We start from the raw sequence: 20,444 nt of genomic DNA, 5'->3' as shown, positions 1-20,444 counted from the left end.
AGTGGCCTGGTCAGTTTGGCATCTTCTACTATGGTCTCAAGGCTTCTCAATAACATAGCAAAGTAAAAATTAAGTTAGTTACAGAGAGCCCAAATTACTATCTTTGTTCCACTGTGGGAAGGAGCAGAAGACCAATTTTCCTCGTAACTACTATAGCCATTTAACTTTGCCCCTTTTTTTGGCTGGGTAATACTGGCAGCAGCCTGGATATCTTGAAATCTGTCAAAATAGGAACACGATATAATTGCCCTCTGTGTGACATCTCCCTAAAGATTGTGGTTCTAGGTGACAGTCTGCGTTGCTTTGAGACATTCCTTTTTGCTTTGCATAAATTTGTTGCCTGGCCTGTCTGTTCTGAGAGCTGATATCTAGTGCGGGGCTTCCCCATTCTTTGGAATCAATGTAGAGAATCATGTTCATAATATGAATTGGTGATCAGGTGCTTGCCAGCACCTGATGAGTTTCTCCTCCTTATCTGCTCATTTCTGTGCTTATCCTCTAGAAGATTTTTAAGCACCTCAGGTTTCTAGACCACAAAGTGCTAGATTTTGTCCACTTGTGTAAAGCACGATTTTATTCACTTGCTGTCTATCTTACTATTGCCCAATTTTTCCTAAGATTTGCTGATACCACGTGCCATAGGAAATAGGTCTGCTTACAAACAGAGAAATCACGTCGCAAAACTACTGACAGTGACTTAGTAATTAAATTCTATGGTCAAATGACTATTTGGTGTTAGGTGAGATTATTCAGCAGTGAAATGTAGCTGGAAAAGAACCAATCAGGTGGGGAGAGGAGGAAAGCAAAGACAGAGGTCTTTGGGAGATTCTGATAAAGTGTAGTTTAGCAGTCACTGACCCAATAAACCTCAGTAAGTCTCAAAAAATCCATGAGGAGATATGCTTTGCTTTATGCTCGTCATTTAAACAACGTAAAATTTTAAGGCCAATTAGGGTGTAAAACTGCGATTTTAAAACCTGCACTTAATACTCACATGCTTTTGTTATCTTAGAAGCATTACTGCAATCAAGAAAACAAAACAAAAATTCCATTGGTTTTAGTCCAGAGGTTATTTTTTGGTGCTTAAGTGAAAATCAGACACTAATCCTGCTAAGTTAAAACAGCACTTTACAGCTGCTATGATGCTTCCTTGTCATCATGGCATTTTTAGGGACAGTGTGAAATGATTTTAACAGAGGCCCAAACCAATCTGGCCAAGGAAAAAGGAAGCTGCAGAGTTGAGTGAAATTTAAATTTAAGTTGACTTCAGTGCATGTTTATAGTCCCAAGACTGTAAAAATAAGGCATAAATATTGTTTATATTATATGGTTACGGTATACTTTTAATATAGTATCTATTGTTACAGGGTACTATCTCTGCCTATCATGTACAATGCTTTGCTGTAGAAAAATAGTAGCAGTGTACATATTGAAAGAGTTATTGGAAGCGCTTCTATTAGAATACACAGAAGGGGGGGGGTTGTATTTATTTTTTTAGTCTCAAAGAAACTACTGTTGAAAGTTGTGTTCTATCTAAGTGTTCTGGGCTGCTGCTGGTCTGAATTTTTTCAGCCTATTGAGTTATCATCCAGTTATTTTTCTGTAATACTCACTGGAGTAAATTGCATCCAGTCTTTGCTAGAGTAGTCTATGCCCTTGATGTTTCTAAAACTAAGATTCAGGAATTGAATATATTCAGTATTCCTCTTAAAACTTACTTTTTTGAGGAGTAGAACCACATTTCCACTGGCTGAGCTTCAAAGAATGTACCCAGAGGAACACTATCTGGAGTTTATAAATCTCTCTTTCTTTTAAGTATGTGTCCCCTATCTAGGAGTGTATTCAGTAGGAATTCTTAGTAGAACAGATAGGCAAGTGTCTTTGTTGCAAATGTAGAGGTAGAAACTGGCCAGCTGATTACGTTTCTCCTTTTCATGTGAAGCCTTAATCTTTAACTTCTGTGTATTTCATTTTATAAATTGTTCCTTTTTTAAAGCCAAGTGCTAACATTCTTGAAAACAGTAACATAGTTTGGTAAACTTAAGTAACTGTTTTCATATTCCCCAGGTTCTTTAGTGCTTTTGAATATTCTTGATTGTGTGGAGAGCCTTTGTATTCCATATTCAGCTAAACCTGTATGAAAAGTTCACCACAAGTTGGACATTTCTTGTCTGTCACAAGAGATGGCAATGGAAGTAGATGTTCTTCTGGGGTGTGCTTCCAAGAAGTGGAAATGGTTTTGTTCAATTACCCATTTTATTTTTCTGGTAGAAAAATCTCAATTTCCATGGTGGTAGAAGACTAGAATATCATTTACTGAAATGATTATTTCAGTAGCTAATGTTTTAGTAACATCTACATTGGCATTCATGCAAAGAAAGAAAAAAGACCTGTCTAGAATTTTAGATTCAGAAATAGCAGTGGTGAAAGTAGCACTTCTTATAGGTAAAGTATGCCAAAGTATGTAATTATGTATCTTTGACAGACTTTCTAACGTGGTAAGAACAGTTGATCATGACTGTCAGGTCTTTTTTTTCTAAAGAATTTGTTAAGTGTATCTATACACACACCTGCTTTCTGATTAAGGTAACATTAAGGTCTTGATGAAGGGACTGTATACTTAGATAATAAGAAAAAATAGGCAGGCTTTTTAATGAGACTGTGATTCTGGAGTTACAGAAGAAATTAGATTAAGGGTCAAGCAAAATTGTATAGTAAAATTGTTGTGATTAGAATAATTCTTAAGGTTTTTTTTTTCCTATTTTTCTCATTTTAATTATTTTTAAAAGTATTTTCTTATTTAGTTGGGGTTTTTTTATGTTCTATAAGCAACATTCTCAGGAAACATTAGAACCATATTTATCATTCAGATAAAAGAAAAGTCAATTTTAAAAGTTTTATTGGAAAAACTGTGATCAAGTATAGTGTTCATGCTCACCTCAAGAAATTTCTCCTACTGGCATGGTCTGAAAGAATTTCTGCTGATTCGCGTTATCTTGACATTTTAATGTTTTGTTTTTTTTTTTTTTTAAATGGTTGTCTACAGTGTTGTTCAGACCAAGCTAACAAAAAGTCATAGAGTTGTCTACATGTTGGCTACTGCAGTGAGGCTTTCTTGTAAGCCAGAGTTTTTGCAGACAGTCTGACATCAGAGTTAGTGGGTGGCATAATGTAACATAGACTGTGTATTGAATTCACACACTGCCCAAGTGATGTGGTTTGAAGTAATGTGGCAGCTGCTTTTTGGCGCTTCTTAGAAGACTTTTGTAGTACATATTAGTTTTCTGGTTATTTCCTTCTTAAAAACAAAACATATCCTAAAATCCAACTTCTGATGTTTAGGGCTAATTATTTCAAAGTGCTGCAAGAATCCAGACTACTATTAGTGAAAATAACACTAATGAATAGAAGACTAAACACTTAACTAAACAGTCACCTCAGGGAGTTTAATCATGCCACATATTTCTTCAGCATGTCCTGGAGGATGGAACACTAGCTTGGTCAGTGCTTACTGACATTGCTATGCCATAAAAATGTGAGGCATTTGTGGGGAATAAAGATTGTATTTCTGAGTACAAAATTATCCTGCTAAAAACCCTAAGGAAGATATAGCTTTCATGACAAAAGTTCTTTGTAGTCTGTGTTCTGGAAACTGCTACTATTTTGTGTGACAAAGAGCTCTTCTCTTACTGTAAACAATAGCCCTATAAGGTATTTTGGCAATAAAACTACACTCAGCATTTGTCTACATCAAAGAGTTTGCTGTATGTTTGTGGCAAATGAGCCCATGTTTGTCCAGTTCACTTCTGCTGCACTTACTGTCCCAAGGCTGTCACTTGGTCCTTTCTTTTAAAAAAGAAACATCACTTGCACATATTTCTGTGTACAGCATGCTGCCATGTATGCTACTGGCGTGTACTAATCCATGTTGAAAGGGTTAAGTTGTGCTGCTCTGCTTGTGCAACCTGCCTAACTCAGGTGAGCTGTCTTTTCCTTTCTGGGGACAGATATGTTTCACCTGTGTGTTACAGCAGCATACCTAGTTCAACCTGAGCACCCAAGACAGATGTATCTAATACAAGGAAATACGTTCTTAAAGAGAAGTCTAAAGTATATGCAGATAAAAGTGAATAAAGTTACATAGGAAACCAAATGCTAAATGAATGGCTCTGTGTTCTTGTTTGCTCATTAGGTCTGCTTATTATAGTCTTTAATGATTTATTTGGTTGAAGACAGATGTATGCAAAACACAGGTAGTGCAAGAAATATTCTGGATGGATTTTCGATTTTGGTTATTTTGATTTACATATATCTTGAATATTGTGTTGATCATGAGTATTCTCATGAGTAAAGATTTTTATATGCTCGGTTTGTGCAGTAATTTAATTTTAGTTCTTAGTAAAATGTTTGTAAGTACTTTTTATGTTTTGTGAAGAACAGGTTAGTGTGTCAGCATCAAAGCCAACAGCAGCAAAAGTCTGAAGTATGTGCTAAAAATCTATGGAAGAAGTATTTGGTATTTTCTACTGGTCCAAATATGGTCCATTTCTTTTTTTTTTGTTGTTGCTGGAGACAATGAATCCAAAGTTCATGCAGTACACATGAAACTAGAATAAAAAAATTATGATGTAGTGAGCTTAGCGTAGGTAAAAATTGCTGTATTAATTGAAATGCTGAAGATGGACAATGGAAATCTGACAACTGCAATTTTAACTCTCTAAAGTAATTGTTAAATCAGTTAAAAGATTCCTCTGGTGCTAAGGCTGATAACAGATATGTAGCTATACCATGTAATTTTTCTACCCTTTTTGAGTAGTCTCATTCCAGCTCATAAAAAGAGACATTTGTAAATACTTGAGTCTATACTGATTAAGTTCTCAAATTTAAGCATAATTTCAATGTAAAACAGTCAACATTGCTATATAGAATTAACTTTAACCTCTCCTGTCATGACCTATCTTATACCATTGTCTTCATTAATGCTTAACCTTTCTCTTGTCATAGATGCATTTAAGTCTCTGAACCAGGAGGAAGAAGCCTAGAGGAAGTTGGAGAACATCGTTGCTTGTTTAGTGTTATAAAAGAAATTTGAGGGCAGCAATGTTTGGAAACAAATCAACCAGGGCTAATGACCCCCTGCCCAGGTGTTTGCCTGATTGACTATGCCTAATGACTGCTTGTGAGATGAAGAAGTTGCCAGACCTCTCTTATTGTATTAAGTACCTCAAAAAAAAAAAAAATTCTTTCTTCTATTTGAGGAAAATCTATTTATATTGCTTATTGATTCCTAAGCTTTAAGATTTACTAATATCATATGTGCTTGTGCATGCTGCATTGAGAAACAGTAACGTGATTTTCTTTTTTACAGTGTTATGAAAACATTTCTGGTTAACAGGTTGCAGAGGCTGTAGACTCAGGTAGAGCCCTTGCAGATTTAGCAATGGTAGATTTGTAAGTTACAGTCTTCTTGCCGGGTGCTGATCGGTACATATGCTTAGTGTTTTACATAGTGCGTTGCATTTACATGGCAAGGTTGGGAGGCAGAGATGGCTACCGGGGTGGGTTCTGTGAGAAGAGGCCAGGGGCTGCCCCTGTGCTGGACACAGCTGGTTCCAGCCAGCTCTAAAACAGGCCCACTGCTGGTCAAAGCTGCGCCACCCAGTGTAGCAGGTGGTGCCTCTCTGATAACATATGTATGAAAGGGTGAAAAATGCTGCACAGCAGCTGTGAGAGAGAGGAGTGAGAAAAATGTGAGACACAACTCTACAGACACCAAGGCCAGCGAAGAGGGAGGGGAGGCACCAGAGCAGGTATTTCCCTGCAGCCTGTGGAGAAGGCTATAGTGAAGCAGATTATCCCACTGCAGCCCATAGAGAAGACCACAGTGAAGAAGTTATTTCTCTGCAGCACGCTGGAGCAGATATCCACACTGCAGCCTGTGCAGGACTCCATGCCGGAACAGGTGAATGTGCCCTGAAGGAAGCTGAAGCACATTGAGAGCCCATGCAGGAGCAAGATCCTGGCAGAAACTGCGACCTGTGGATGACTCATGCTGGAGCAGTTTTTGCTGAAGTACTGTACTCTGCGGAGAGGACCCATGTTGGAGCAGGGGATAAGCGTGAAGAGGAATGAGTGGCAGAGATGAAGTGTTACAAGCTGACCACAACCCTCATTCTCTGTCCCCTCCACACCACTTGGGAGAAAGGAAGTAGAAGAGTTGCGAATGAAGGAGTGAAGTTGAGCCTGGGGAGGTGGTTTTAGTTTTGTCTTGCTTCTCACCATCCTAATCTATTTTTAATTGGCAATAAATTAAATTCATCATCCTCGAGTCTGTTTTTCCTGTTACAGTTATCAGTAAGTGATCACGCTGTCCTTATCTTGACCCATGTGCTTTTCCATCTTATTTTCTCCCTGCTGTCATGTTGAGGAGGGGGAATGAGAGTGGCTGGGTGGGAGTCTGGCAGCCAGCCAAGATCAACCCACTAGACACTGTGAGAAAACAAGGCATTTTTTATGCTGGCAGTTTGGTAAATTGGTTGCAATCCTTTCACCAGGAAAGAAAGTTTTTATTCTTAGTCTTGCAGCGTGTAAGTATTGGTATTGTAGTGAAAATTTTTCAGCACTAAAGAAAAATGGGAAAATAATATGCACAATAGAAGTGGACTGGATTTTTTTTATCGGTTTTCTTGGAAATTTTGTGAGCCTTGTGAAGGATGTTTTTGGTATATTTTAGTATCTATATGGCAATGATGTAATGAGCTTCCCCCTGTGTTCTTATAACAATAGCCCTATGGTAAAACTTCCATGGTTTGAATGTATGAGTTTATTTTAAAAAGCTGACATAAGCTTTGAAATATACTCTAATGTGAACTAGTCTGGATGCTTAACTTAGCCTGCAAATTCTTGAAGGAAACCAGGTCAGGGTATTTTTCTGTTTTCTGTAAGTTATTTTATTCCAATTAAGAAATGCAGAATATATTTGTATTTCAAAGGATGAAATAGAAAGGTAGATTTTTGTAATTCTGTGGTCAGTAGTTAGCAAGTGGGAATTAACCGTGTCTTTTATTTAGGTGCTGCTTATTTCTTTTCTCAGTTCACGTACATGCAACTTACACAAAAATAAAGCTGTGTTTTGAATTCAGGTTGGTTGCTATTTTTCCCCTTCTTGTAAACTGCCAATTTTGCAGAGAGAATTTAATTCAAATCACTTGGATTCTGGAAGTCCTCAAATGTTTTTCATAGTTCCCCGTCTTTGAAAGCCTCTGAATAATTGCTTGTCTGTGGAAAAAATAGTGGCAGAGTTCCTTAAAGAAGAGATCTCTTTGACATGTTCTCTTGATGAGTTGCAGCAGCACATGCCAGAAAATGCAGCACAAGTGAATGAAAAAATATACAGAATGATTATTGGATCCTCAGGCTAAATAAGCCTACTCCAAAATACCTTTATTAAATCTGCATTGAACAAGTATACTAGATAACTAGATTAATCTAAAAATTTCTCACTTGGAAGTCTGATCACTTCAGTCTAATCTTGAAATGGAATTTAAAAAAAAAAAATTGGAGATTTCCAAGTTGTTGAAATAAGTTGATTGAGAAGTCCTTCCTGTCTTTAGAGTTCACTTTTTATGTGGATCTTTCTTACACGCAACTTGAACTTAGTGTATTGATTCCATCTGTTTTCCTTCTATCTCATCATTGAACTAAACTCCCTGTTTTTAGAAGACTTTAAACAACACTTTCCTCTAATTTTAAACAACTTAATTTTCAAGACTTGCAAGAAAATTAACATGAAGTAGTGGCATTGTCTAGAAATAGTGTTTTATTCCTAGTGGTATGCCTGCTTTCTTGTTCTTTTATTTGAAGTGCATTTAAAACAAAACCAAAAAACAAACCCAAGGAAAGTGCATGTTGGGTATCTTATAGATAGGTTTGACCTATCTTCAATTGATGGACACATACTGACAGTTGGGAGTTGTGAATTAATTCCTGCCTATTAATTTCATGTGGTTTTACATTGTCGAATATGCTAGTGGTCTGAATTTATACTTTCTGTTTTAATTTACAGGTGTTATAATTTGAAGAAATGCAGTGACATATTTGGAGAGCATCATTCACAGAAACTTTTGTCTTGTGATAAATTTTTAAACCTAGAATGGCTTTGACAAAAACACCTAAAGTATTCAAGAAATTATTTTTTCATTGGAAACTTTGGAAGTTTAGCATTATTGTGTTTGTCTTTCTGGTATTTTTGTTTTTATTACAAAGAGAAGTGGGTGTTCAAGATTTTAAAGATGAAGCAGGGATTGAGCCAGTTGTTAGAAAGAAAAGTCACGTATTAGGTCTTGTGTTAAATGCTATGAACAATATCAAAGGTGCAAAGCCAAAAATGCAGATAAAAGCACCTGTTAGGCAAACTAAGATTCCTGGAGAGAGACGCTGTTTGCCAGGACACTATACCGCTGTGGAACTAAAACCCTTTCTAGATCGACCCCTTCAAGATCCTAATGCTCCTGGAGCTTCTGGTAAAGCATTTAAAACCATTAACTTAAATTCAGAAGAACAGAAAGAAAAACAGCATGGAGAGGAAAAACACTGTTTTAATGCATTTGCAAGTGATAGGATTTCTTTACACCGAGATCTTGGACCAGACACTCGACCTCCTGAGTATGTTGAAATGTTTATGTCCTGATAGCGGAAAAACTTGTCAGAAATGCAGACTGCAAAGTGATTTGAGTTCAGCATTAGGTGATAGTTTAGGAAAGTCTCCTAGCTATACATAATGATTGACTGTACATAATGATCCACAGTGCCAAAGCCAAGAATGTTTAGAAAGGCTCACTTCTTTCATGGTTTTGAATTTAAAATATCCATATTTAAATAAGGTTTTCTGCTTTTGCCTTTAAGCTACAATTTCTGAGTAACTTTCTGGAAGCCTGCTAAGTTTTACTTAGAAGAAAACTAAAAATGTGGTTTAAACTTTTTTCTATTTAAAAGCCATCTCCCCTCCCACCATTTTTCTTTTTTTTTGTTCTTAGTGTTCAGTGTTAATAAAGCCACCAGCATAATTTAATTAATTAGGAATTGTAAACTGTTGAGCAAGGCAATTGAACATATTATCAATCTTGCATTATTGAGAAATTTTATTAATGAAGACTGTAGGACTCCAGTAGAGGGGAGTTTGGTTATGAGCAATCTCTGTTAGTGTCAGATTATATGTTCTCAGCTATCTGTATCACAAGTGACTAACCATACTGAGCTGATGCTGGTAGTATGAATATCACGTTATGTGTGGTGCAATTCACAATAACCTTTGCTAGAGCATAAGTGGTGGGTTTTTGCCTGTGTATTTTGTGAGGCAATGGCTGTGATAGTTACCCTGGGGAGTCTTCCAGTCTCTAAAGCTGACAGGCAATAAACAGTAAGTGTGCACCTTACGAATATGTGTTGCTTTGTCATCTTGACTTGCAATTGCATTTAAAGTTCTGTTCAGAATACATCAGTCTTGAAAAACTGTGGTTTTAAAATTGCTTCCCCTAAATGGGATATGCTGCCCCGTTCTTTGTTCAAAAACAAAATTTTGAGGTTCTGAATTAGACCTCTTATTTTTTCTCGCAAACTCTGCATTCTTCTGGTAAATCATCTTCTTTGTATTTTTGTATTTCAACAGTAACGGTGACTTAAAGTCTGATTTTGCAGTTCAGTATCTGCTGTTTTCAGTATAATAACATATTTTTTTCTGGTATAGCACCTGGATGCTATATGAAATGTACTCAAATGTTTGTGAGGCAGAAGCAGAGCCGAGTCAGTTTTTCAAGTGGAATTCTTATTCACCACATTTTTTAAAAATATGTTTTTTAAATATATATGTTATATATTATAGTATATATTTTAGTATATATAATCTGGTACGGCTTCTCCATTTGGACCACCTGCCTTTGCACTCCAAAACTGGGATAGAAAATGGAGAAGATGAAATATTTAATGTCCATACTTATAAAGCTTTGTACTAGAAAGAATAGACTTTCTTTTGTTTGAGTCAAAACTTTTTGTGCATTTTGTAACATCTGACACTTTCTAATCTGTAGATGTATTGAACAAAAGTTTAAGCGTTGCCCGCCGTTGCCAACCACAAGTATTATAATAGTTTTTCATAATGAAGCGTGGTCCACTCTGCTCAGAACTGTTCACAGTGTGATGTATACGTCTCCTGCCATACTGCTAAAGGAGATTATTTTGGTGGATGATGCCAGCGTAGACGGTAAGAAGACTTTCTATTTTCTCTTGATTTTTATTTTTTTTAAAGACACGTTAGGATTACAGATACATCGGTTAAAAGAGGATATCTCTTTACCACCATTAACATGTATAATGGTATTCTAACTGGGTTTGTTCTTTACTTTTTCTTTAAAATATAAGATAGTTCTGCCCTATCTTTGTTTCATAAGGTACTCAAATATGAAATTCTTGTTCCCTAAGAGGTTTTTAAACCCCATTTCTGATTATTCTAGCTTTAGTGCTGCTTAAACTGCATAACTGGTTGCATGACAAATAGCTCTGTAATTTGTGCTTCAAACCAATTACAGTTTATAGAACAAAATATCCAAGAATAAATAGGCTAATGCTTGTACCAATTTGCATTTTTATCATAGTGATTGTCTCTATGCAAATTAATTTCATTAATATGAAAGGAAATTTCTTTCCTAGAAAGTAAAATTATTTTACGGAAAAATAATCTCCGGTACTCAAGCTGACTGCCAAAAATAATTGAATGTATACTAAATGTGACTACAAATGCAAGTTCAAAAAAACTTTATATGCTTAACTTAGCGTGAACATGTCTATACTTACATGCTTACGTTAATGTATTTACACTTGTTGCAAGTCTGTATTTGGTATACTGACACACTCCAATGTGAAGTATGTTCAGTAGTACAGTGTAATACTAAGGATGGGCAGAAAAAGGAAGATGATGTGGGATATTTAATGAGGGATATGGGGTTGTTTCTCAAATTTTGCACATATAAAGAGTTTTTTATATAACTTCTGTTGCAGTTGTAAATATTGTAGCCTTTGAAAACTGTATGTAAAATGTGCCGTCTTTAAGGGAAAAATCTGCATGTTCTGCAGATAACTTGAGTAAGTAGGTACGTGATCTATTTGCTCTGAAAAAGGATTTTGAATTGATATTCAAACTGCTGATACCACAGAAAAGATGTACTAGCACGTGTCCTTTCTCTTTTAGAATATTTGTAGTGTTCCATCCCCTGTTCTCTGCCAGTCACCTCTTCCTGCACCCCCATACCCAACAAAACTCAGCCCCTAAAAATAATGTTCAACAGTCAAGAATTGTTTACACCTTTGATGTTGAGGTCATTCCTGGGGTTAGCGTGAATTGTTTACCCTGTTAGTTTAGTAATGTCAAATTTTAGGCAGTGGAATGTATATACACTGACTATGCTGAAATGTATTTCTCTTTCTAGAATACTTGCATGATAAACTAGATGAATATGTGAAACAATTTCAAATAGTTAAAGTAGTCCGTCAAAAGGAAAGAAAAGGTCTAATCACAGCGCGGTTGTTGGGAGCTTCAGTAGCAACAGGAGAGACCCTTACCTTTCTGGATGCCCATTGTAAGTGTAACCTGTAACTATGCCAAGCCTGGTTTATAATGCTGTTGTCTTTGATTTAAAGTTGCAGGGTTTTTTTATGAATTATGAATGTTAACAATCTATCATCTTTCCTATTGCTATTTTATATTATTGAAAGCATAACTAGCAATGCTATTTAAAAGCAGTGCATATGGGCTTGCTGTGGGCATGTTAAAATATTCCCTGTGTACTACTTTATAGCCAAGTAAAAATTCAGTGCTTCTTCCCATTTTCTCTATAGGTGAATGCTTTTATGGCTGGTTAGAGCCGTTATTGGCAAGAATAGCTGAGAACCCTGTTGCTGTTGTAAGCCCTGATATTGCTTCTATAGATCTCAATACTTTTGAGTTCAGTAAACCATCTCCTTATGGGCATAACCACAACAGAGGAAATTTTGATTGGAGTTTGTCATTTGGATGGGAGTCTCTTCCTAAACATGAAAATAAAAGAAGAAAAGATGAAACCTATCCAATTAGGTAAATATAATTCAAATAATATCTCAAATCCTTCAGTTTTTGTGGTTTTTTTTATAAATAACAGTTTGTAAATTAACTAGTTCTTTAGATAAGTATGATCAGAAGTCTTAGCATCTTAGATGGTTTTTGTAATGCTTTACATTGTAAATTTTAAAGCTTTCATAAAAAATATAGCCTCCTTAAGACAGTAATTGCTCTGCATTACCTTTTTTCTACACTAGGAACATAATAAGCAGTTCCTATATGTTTTTTTTTCATCGGGGGGAGGGAATAAGGAGGATTATAAACAGTTCTTTTCAGAGACAGTACCACAGCTTGTGGCTTCTCATTCATCATCCTTGAAAGGATGACAACAAAGGTTCAGAGCACAAAAATAGTAGACTATTACAGTGGTGCATTTGATAATTATATATGCTTTGGCCTCAGACAGGTTAGTGGTCTGGATGAGTAATAACTTTGCTTGATATCCTCTATACGGTGAAAATATGTTATTTTTCCTGATGCTGTCTTTTATACCAGCAATCATTAGTCTAAACCAGTTGTTAATAAGTGACATTAAAACTGTCAAATGAGACTCAGTGTGGGCAGATCTAATTGCTTGAAGTATTATCTATGCCAGGAAAATGTATCAATGTAGTGAAACACTGACAAATGCGTGGATTCTTCCTAGAACAGTTAACTATATTTTTGCATCTATATTTTAAAAACCCTACCTATTTGGATCCTGTCTTCCTCAGTAAATTTCTCTTTTTGCAGAACACCTACTTTTGCTGGAGGTCTCTTCTCAATATCAAAAGACTACTTTCAACACATTGGAAGCTATGATGAAGAAATGGAAATATGGGGAGGTGAAAATATAGAAATGTCTTTCAGAGTAAGTTTAGATCCTTAATTAGCAGTGGTCTCTATACTGACAGTGTACAGGATTTTTGAGGACAAATTAGTATTAGATCTTGACTTCTGTGCTGGATCAGCCAACTAGGACATGGAAAATTAATTACTACTGACCTATGAAATAAACTACAAACATGCTCACTGAACTGATTTTTTTTTTTTTTTTTTTTAAATGTATTTAGGGTTGGTAGCTGAAATGTACATTTCCAGGGTTTACCTGATTAGGAAATTCACTTATGGTATGCCTGATATATGCACTTTTGCTAGTGGTTTGGGGTTTTTTATCTGGTGAACAATAACATTACTGAATTTTTTTCTACCCCCTTAATTCTAATTGCAGCACACTTACACAAAAAATGTTATTATTAGGTATGGCAATGTGGTGGACAGTTGGAGATCATGCCTTGCTCTGTTGTTGGCCATGTCTTTCGCAGCAAGAGTCCCCATACTTTCCCAAAAGGTACTCAAGTGATCACACGTAATCAAGTCCGCCTTGCAGAAGTCTGGATGGATGAATATAAAGAAATATTTTACCGAAGAAACACAGAGGCAGCAAAAATTGTGAAACAAGTAGGTGGTGGTGGTGGTATTAGAAATCACAGTTGCTGCGTTGAAAGTTTTGGTGAGCAAAAGTTATTTATTGACAAAGTATGTAAGGCTTCTAGATATTTCAATGAAAAGACAGAGTTTAGCTTGCTTAATGCTGTAGCCCCAGCAAACATGAGAAAATTAAATGTTTGGGTAGTGATAGTGTTTTGTGTTGTGGGGTTTTTTGATTGGTAGTATTTTTTCATACGTTCTCTGAAATCCTGGGATTGCATCAAACAGCTAGCAGAAGAGCATGCGAAAAGCTACTGAACACAAAAAATGCAAACCAACTTGGAGTAAGAAACATAGCGTCTCATTAGTCCCAATAATTTTTACTTAAAAAGCAGGTTTTATTGTTCTTTAGCTGCAGAATAAAACTTATTCAATGATAGATATCCATCCTGTCTCTATCTGCTTAAAAACTTAAGTTAAATTCAGAGGGTTTGGGTGGTGGTTTATTTATTTTTGTTAGTTTTCTGGAACTTTGGTCTTTCACTAGCTGGAATCTAGAGTTTTCTTCAAGAAGCTATTTTTTCTCCCTTTATATGATACAGTTTTGTGAACGTTGTATCACTAATAGCATTAGATTACCTGAGTATGCTTAGCAGCTAGACAGCTGAATTTTTTCTGGGAGAGTCTGCATTGTACTGACTATTATGCTAATTATTTAATTAATCAAATTAATTATTTCAGCTCACTCTTTTTAGTAAGATCAGTTAGTTTTATAGCTGTCATCAGTATGGTCTTGTTTGTACTTTCCCACTTCATAGCACTTTTAAAGCCCTCTGGGGACTAAGGCTACTTCTATTCTTCCCATGTTGCAATGTATTTTTCTTGCATGTGCTTTGAAATGCTGCAGGCAGGGTGTCAGTGGTGTTATGATCATGGGGGGAAAAAAAAAAACAGCAGTAGTACTTGTAGTAGTATGGTATTAAAAAAATTAAAATCAACAAATGAAGCTTAAAACTTGTTTAATGCTACAATACAGAATATCATACATTTATATGTAGAAATTTGATATTAGTGATGTTTAGTATATTTCTTTTCCATCCTTCCTTATTTCCCTTCCTCTAACAGAAAACATTTGGAGACATCTCAAAAAGACTTGATTTAAGGCAGCGTCTGCAGTGTAAAAATTTTACCTGGTATCTCAGTAATGTTTATCCGGAAGCATATGTCCCAGACCTGAATCCTTTGTTTTCTGGATATGTAAGTTTAATTATTTTCTATAATTTTCCATAATCTGGGAAGTTTGCTAATCTTTTGTGCTACCTTAGCCAGAGTGTTTACATTTCAGGTATCATTAATAGCTCAAGGGTTTTCTGTCACTACTCAGAACAAATAATCTCTTCTGCATACTTAGCTATTTGAATATTTTATAGCTTTGTCAGTGGCGATATGAAATTTAAGCAAAGCTTCTTAATAGCTAACAGTAGCCTTGCTTAACGGAATCTTGCAACCTGCTAAGATAAGCAACAGTCTGCCCGTCACAAACAGTTAAAATGACACAAAAGTACTAAGCTAGTGGTTAGAGATTTCCTGAATTATCAAGGCAAATTTTGCCTTATATAGTAAGAAGTCTGAAAGAATTTTTCATTCATGTTGACAAGGAAAACTGGACAGCTGTTTGCTTCTCAGAATTAGGTTTAGGATGAGGAAAATGTGGGTTTATACACAAATTTTTTTAAAGACCATTGCATTTCCTCTGCCAAATAACTTCTTAGACATTGCATTGCTAAAAACAACAGAATATTAAACAACTAGTAACTCTTAGCTTGAGGGGAATGTGAATATTTAGCTATGTTTGGCACTTTCCCTTCCTCCAATTTTGAATATTTTATGTGTATCTGTTCAAATTGTAATTTGAGTAACAGTAACCTTGTATACCAGTAGCCTGATAATTCACAGTGTGGCTGTAGTCAACCATAACGTAGTTACTAGGCTTTTGGTTAGAAAAAATTAACTCTGAGAGACCAGGATTTTTAGATTTGAGCATAGCAGAAAGTGAAAAATTAACTAACAGCAGTAATTGTTATTAAGCCAAAGGTTAGTTTTGTATGCTAGTGAGACAGTTTAATTTTTTGTCATCCCCACTGAGCTGCTTCTTTTTTATTTTTGTTTCTGATAACACCTTTTCTTTAGTTAAAAAACATAGGTAACCGCATGTGTCTGGATGCTGGTGAAAATAACCATGGTGGCAAACCATTGATCATGTATTCTTGTCATGGACTTGGAGGAAATCAGGTAAAATATTCCATACCTGACTTCTATGATCTGTTCAGCTGTACCTTTACCATATTAAAGCTTTTCATTTATTTTAGAGAAATGGACTAATTTTTAATATGCAATTTTTCTCTTTCTTTTGGGCTAATTCCTATATATACTGTTCAAGGAAAATGTCATACTGCTCTTCATACTGTGTCCCGCTTCTACCATTTCACGTTCAGCATACGGATTCAGATTTTTAACACAATTGAACTGCTTCACTTGACCTCTGCTTTCCATGCAAAACCTACCCTTACTACTTTCTTGTAAGTGTTGTTTTCTTAATTCTTCCTTTCCTTATGCTTCCTCCTATTGCTTCTTTCTCTGCCACCAGGACTCGCACTGTCAAGGAAGATGTTGGTGGGAATCCGGCCAATGGGAGACCAAGTGGCCAGGCCTGAGCCACCTTCCCTATCATGCTTGCAGCCTCATAGTGTGAGGTCAAAGTGATCTATCCTGTACTAGCTAATGCAAATGAATAACATGATTAAATTTTTCCAAGAAAAGCTCTCTTTGATGCATAGACCTTGGAGGCAGCAATGGTGCTCTGTTTCTTGTACAGTATGACTTGCAATAGATGTCAGACACTGAATCCTTCAGGCACTGCTGTGATACTAATAAAAGGAACATCTTCCCTGCCCAGAAATGATTACTTCTTTGCTGGCTTAAAGAGTTATTTGAGGAATAAAGTTTATTAACTGTAGGTCCTTAATAACTAAAGATCAACAAAGGTTTAAAAGTTTTTGTTAGAAAATAGTTCTAATTTTTTTCTTTTTAAATAAAATCTTCAATTTTAAAAGCCGTGCATTGATGGCCCTGTGAAAACTCAGACTCGTGATCCTAGTTAGTTGATGCTTTTCTGATAAATTTTTGTGGGAGATGGAATACTGACTAGATTAATAACTCCCATGTTACGTTAGGTTATTGCAGTATTGAACTTTTAGGTTTTTTCTGTTGTGGATTAATACTATATTAGCCTGTTTGCATTGTCACAGTTATTAATGCAGGAACACTGTACCAAGACATTGTATCATCTCTCTTTCTAAGTTATCTTGGAGTGTACTAAAATTCTATGCTTTCCAAGTGCTGTGTTTTATGTTTTTCCTTCTGCCATAAAATAACAGTCTGAATCCCTTTAAATGCCAACCTTCAGAGAATTTTAATATAGGTTGTGCTGGTAATGCTCAAGAGATGCGCATATTTGCTTACTTAACCCTTCACATTAAATTACTGAGTTTTCAGTTGTAGTATGTTCTTTACCAGACCTTAGCAGTGTAGGCTGCAATTTTCCATGCTGTCTCTTTTGTCCATATGTTTTAGATGGGAAAAGGGAGTGGAAGAGAGAACCTAGTTCTCAGATTTGTACTTCAGTTGTTTCATTCTTCCTTTTTAGAATATTCTGGGGCTGGAAATATGTCCATCGCAATAGCAGCTCAATATCCAAAATTAATGAAGTTTTAAACTTAGCTTTCAAATTGTATTTTCAGGGCTTGCAGAGATTTTGGAGTTCAAAAGCTAAATCAGAACAGATTATGTCAGATTAACAGAGTTAGAGTCTACTATTATGTCTGAGAGCTAAGTGACTAAACAGGTCGCTCCTATCAGTGCTGGTTTCTGGGACTAATGTTGGGTGCAGAGACTTAAGAGTGAGATGCCTGTTTGTCCTCAGTGCTATTCCCGTTGATGTCAAGGCAGTGAGGAGGCGGAAGCTGACCAATTGGACAGATAGTTGAAAGCCACAGGGAGCTAAGTGAGCCTGGTCTTAATAGTCAAAGGAAAGATATGGTGAAGGCGGCTGACATACGGAGCTAAGAAACAGTGGTAATGGGATGTAATGATAGGAACTCCGCTGTTTAATGAGGGAGAAAATGAAGAGACCAGGATGGTAGGGTAGGATGAGAGGTATAAAAGGACAGCTGTGTCTGTAACTGTTAGAATTAAATCCCCGTTAAGATCTGAATTATAGCCTGGGATTCCTGAGCCTTAAGAGTACTTTGCTGTCAGGAAATAATGGTAAAATTCACTCACAAACTACGTGTTTATATTACTTTTCTAATGGCTATCTCATGAGAGAACATAACAGCAACCTATTGTTAGCATTTATTGCTTAGATCAAGCAACAAAAGCTGATGTGTGGCAATCAGTATTGTTCTATATGACAAATTTTTGATTTTGGTTGCTCTAAGAAAAAACAGAATACAGCAACAAAAATAGAATACAATTTTTTAAAGTTAAGAAATGCCAAAATTTAAGTTATCCGTGCAGCTATCTCTTCTTCTCAGTTTGTCTCCTTGAATTATTTATGATTCCTGGGGGAGCAAGCAATGAGATCTTGCATCATAACGCATATGCACCAGGTGCCATTTGCAATTTATACTTGCAATATATTCCATTGCATTAGTATTAAAAAATACTTTTAGTTTGGCAAACGCTTTTAAAGTGTGTATGCTAAAAATCAAATAATTCTGTGTCTCAAATTGTTGAATAACGAAATCTATTTGTGTATTTGAATTTCAAAGATTTAATTTAGTTTAATACTCTTTTTTGTATTTATTTACTGAAACTTAAAAAAATTATTTAAATAGTACTTTGAATATTCTGCACACCATGAAATTCGACATAACATTCAGAAGGAGCTTTGCCTGCATGCTTCTAAAGGACCTGTGCATCTTCGTGAATGTAACTACAAAGGCCAGAAAACCTTTGCCATTGGAGAAGAGCAATGGCTGCATCAAAAGGTAATTAGATTGTGCAGTGAATCAGCATCTTATCAGTGATCTTTTAGTTGAGTTATTTTTTGATATCCAAATAAAGAGAAAACACAACAAAATAAAACTGAAGCCAAAAGTTTATCTCTGGGAGCAAAATGTAGCTAATTTCAGCTTTTTCAGTTACCAGACCAAAACTTGATGATTTCACTATTTTAAATCTATACTAGAAATGTCACTTATGAAAACAGTTGATATCCTTCAGTGTGTGTGTCTGGGCATCCACCTGGAAGTCAATCTAAATGATTTGTATCTTTTAAAATATTTTTTTAAAAATTCCTAACAAAATAAGTTGGCACTTGCAGACTACTTGCATTCATTTGCTAGCCCCTCTGCCTCTGCACTACCAGTATGGCCTTACTCTTTTTAACAATAGTGAAATTGGGGAAAAAAACACAAAGAGCGGGGGGAAGTAGCATGCCCATTGTTTGTTCACTTTTTTTCTTTTTTCTTTTTTTTTTATTTTACCCACTTTAGGATCAAACTCTGTACAATGCAGCTCTGAACATGTGTCTTACAGGAAATGGAGAACATCCGAGTTTGGCATCCTGTAATCCATCAGATCCCTTCCAGAAGTGGATCTTTGGCCAGAACAATTAAGATTTCATATTTATAGGCCAGAAGCATTTTATTAAAAGAAAAGATCCATTCTAAACTGTGATCATATATGTATACTGCATTTTTAATTGATGTATACTTTATATGCAAAATGTTTAAATGTATATACAAAATGTTTCTTTTCCCTTTTATTTAAGTTGGCTATAAAATGTGTCAAGATTCCCTAGGAGTCTGTTATACCAAAGATGATTGAGATCCCAATTGAGAAAAATGTTTACAATATTTCTGTGATAATACTTTGTGTTGACCACTGATTCATGGATCCTATAGTCCTCTTTCACCTTGGGGACCATGTGTATATTATTTCTCCACGTGCTTTAAGTACTTCTGAAGAAGACCAGTTTTCTTCATAGAGTTATGAGAAATTATTGTAGACTGTCTGCAAAACAAGATGCTTTATATGTATATTTTTATGCTCAATCGGTTGACTTCATTTCTTTTTTTTAACCTTTTACTTTTCTCAGTGAACCTTTCTCACTGTTTTTTAAGTTCCCTCACTTGAAAAATTAAATATTTGATCTTCAGGTTAAAGCCAAATAGATGAGCATGCTATGCTCAGCTTTTAGCAAGTCAATTCTTCTTTTGTAGAAGAAAAAAATGTCTCACTAAAATGCACATGTGATTATTTTAATGGAAAATCTGCTTATTCTGACACTAATTTAGTCAATTTTTATAGGTTTTTTATAATTCATGAACTTTAAAATTTATTACAAAGTTATATTGTAATAGATTTCTGAGCTGCTTAACACATTTTTCAGCATTTTGTTCATTATTGCTTTTAAATTACATGTTATCTACTAACCCCACTTTTTTTCTACCTTTTAGTGATTTATGCAATGTTTACCTAACAGGTTTCTAATGTTATCTGTACATAATTTTTTGTGCAAACACTTACATGTTGATTTATTGGGGTTTTTTTGTCGTAGCTCTTTCCCCTTTTATAAAGGACTGACCTCAGTTTTATCAGTCCAAGTGAGACCTTGGCCTTCCTAACTATTCTGCTAGCTCTTTCAATTAAATTCTTGTAAGCATCCACAACTATACTTCAATAGATCATGTAGAGCTATGGCTTCATAAATAGCCTTCCTTTGATTAAGTATTTAAAAACATATATCATAGAATCATAGAACGGTTTGGATTGGAAGGGGCCTTTAAAGGTCATCTACTCCAACCTGTCCTGCAATAAA

At 35.5% G+C, this 20,444-nt stretch overlaps 1 protein-coding gene across 1 annotated transcript; it reads left to right on the top strand.

Moving 5' to 3' along the window:
• Positions 1 to 8,152: 8,152 nt before the first annotated feature.
• Positions 8,153 to 19,239, top strand: GALNT3 (polypeptide N-acetylgalactosaminyltransferase 3). The gene is made up of 10 exons (XM_074144888.1): positions 8,153 to 8,664; positions 10,086 to 10,258; positions 11,481 to 11,630; positions 11,890 to 12,124; positions 12,881 to 12,998; positions 13,388 to 13,588; positions 14,684 to 14,815; positions 15,749 to 15,850; positions 18,457 to 18,609; positions 19,117 to 19,239. Exons 1-10 carry the CDS (start codon positions 8,153 to 8,155, stop codon positions 19,237 to 19,239), a joined length of 1,899 nt encoding a protein of 632 aa, XP_074000989.1.
• The last annotated feature ends 1,205 nt before the right edge of the window (positions 19,240 to 20,444 follow it).

Source organism: Numenius arquata, chromosome 3, assembly GCF_964106895.1.
Source record: "Numenius arquata chromosome 3, bNumArq3.hap1.1, whole genome shotgun sequence".
Lineage (NCBI taxonomy): Eukaryota > Metazoa > Chordata > Aves > Charadriiformes > Scolopacidae > Numenius > Numenius arquata.
The sequence above is the reverse complement of the archived record's forward strand: the minus strand, read 5'-3'. Positions and strand labels throughout refer to the sequence as shown.

What these genes read in the sequence shown, in the direction of transcription:
- GALNT3 (XM_074144888.1), top strand. Translation starts at nt 8,153, where the DNA reads ATGGCTTTGACAAAAACACCTAAAGTATTCAAGAAATTATTTTTTCAT. An exon ending in GGATGATGCCAGCGTAGACG is followed by an intron (nt 10,259 to 11,480) that starts GTAAGAAGACTT and finishes TTCTCTTTCTAG; the next exon opens with AATACTTGCATGATAAACTA. An exon ending in TACCTTTCTGGATGCCCATT is followed by an intron (nt 11,631 to 11,889) that starts GTAAGTGTAACC and finishes TTTTCTCTATAG; the next exon opens with GTGAATGCTTTTATGGCTGG.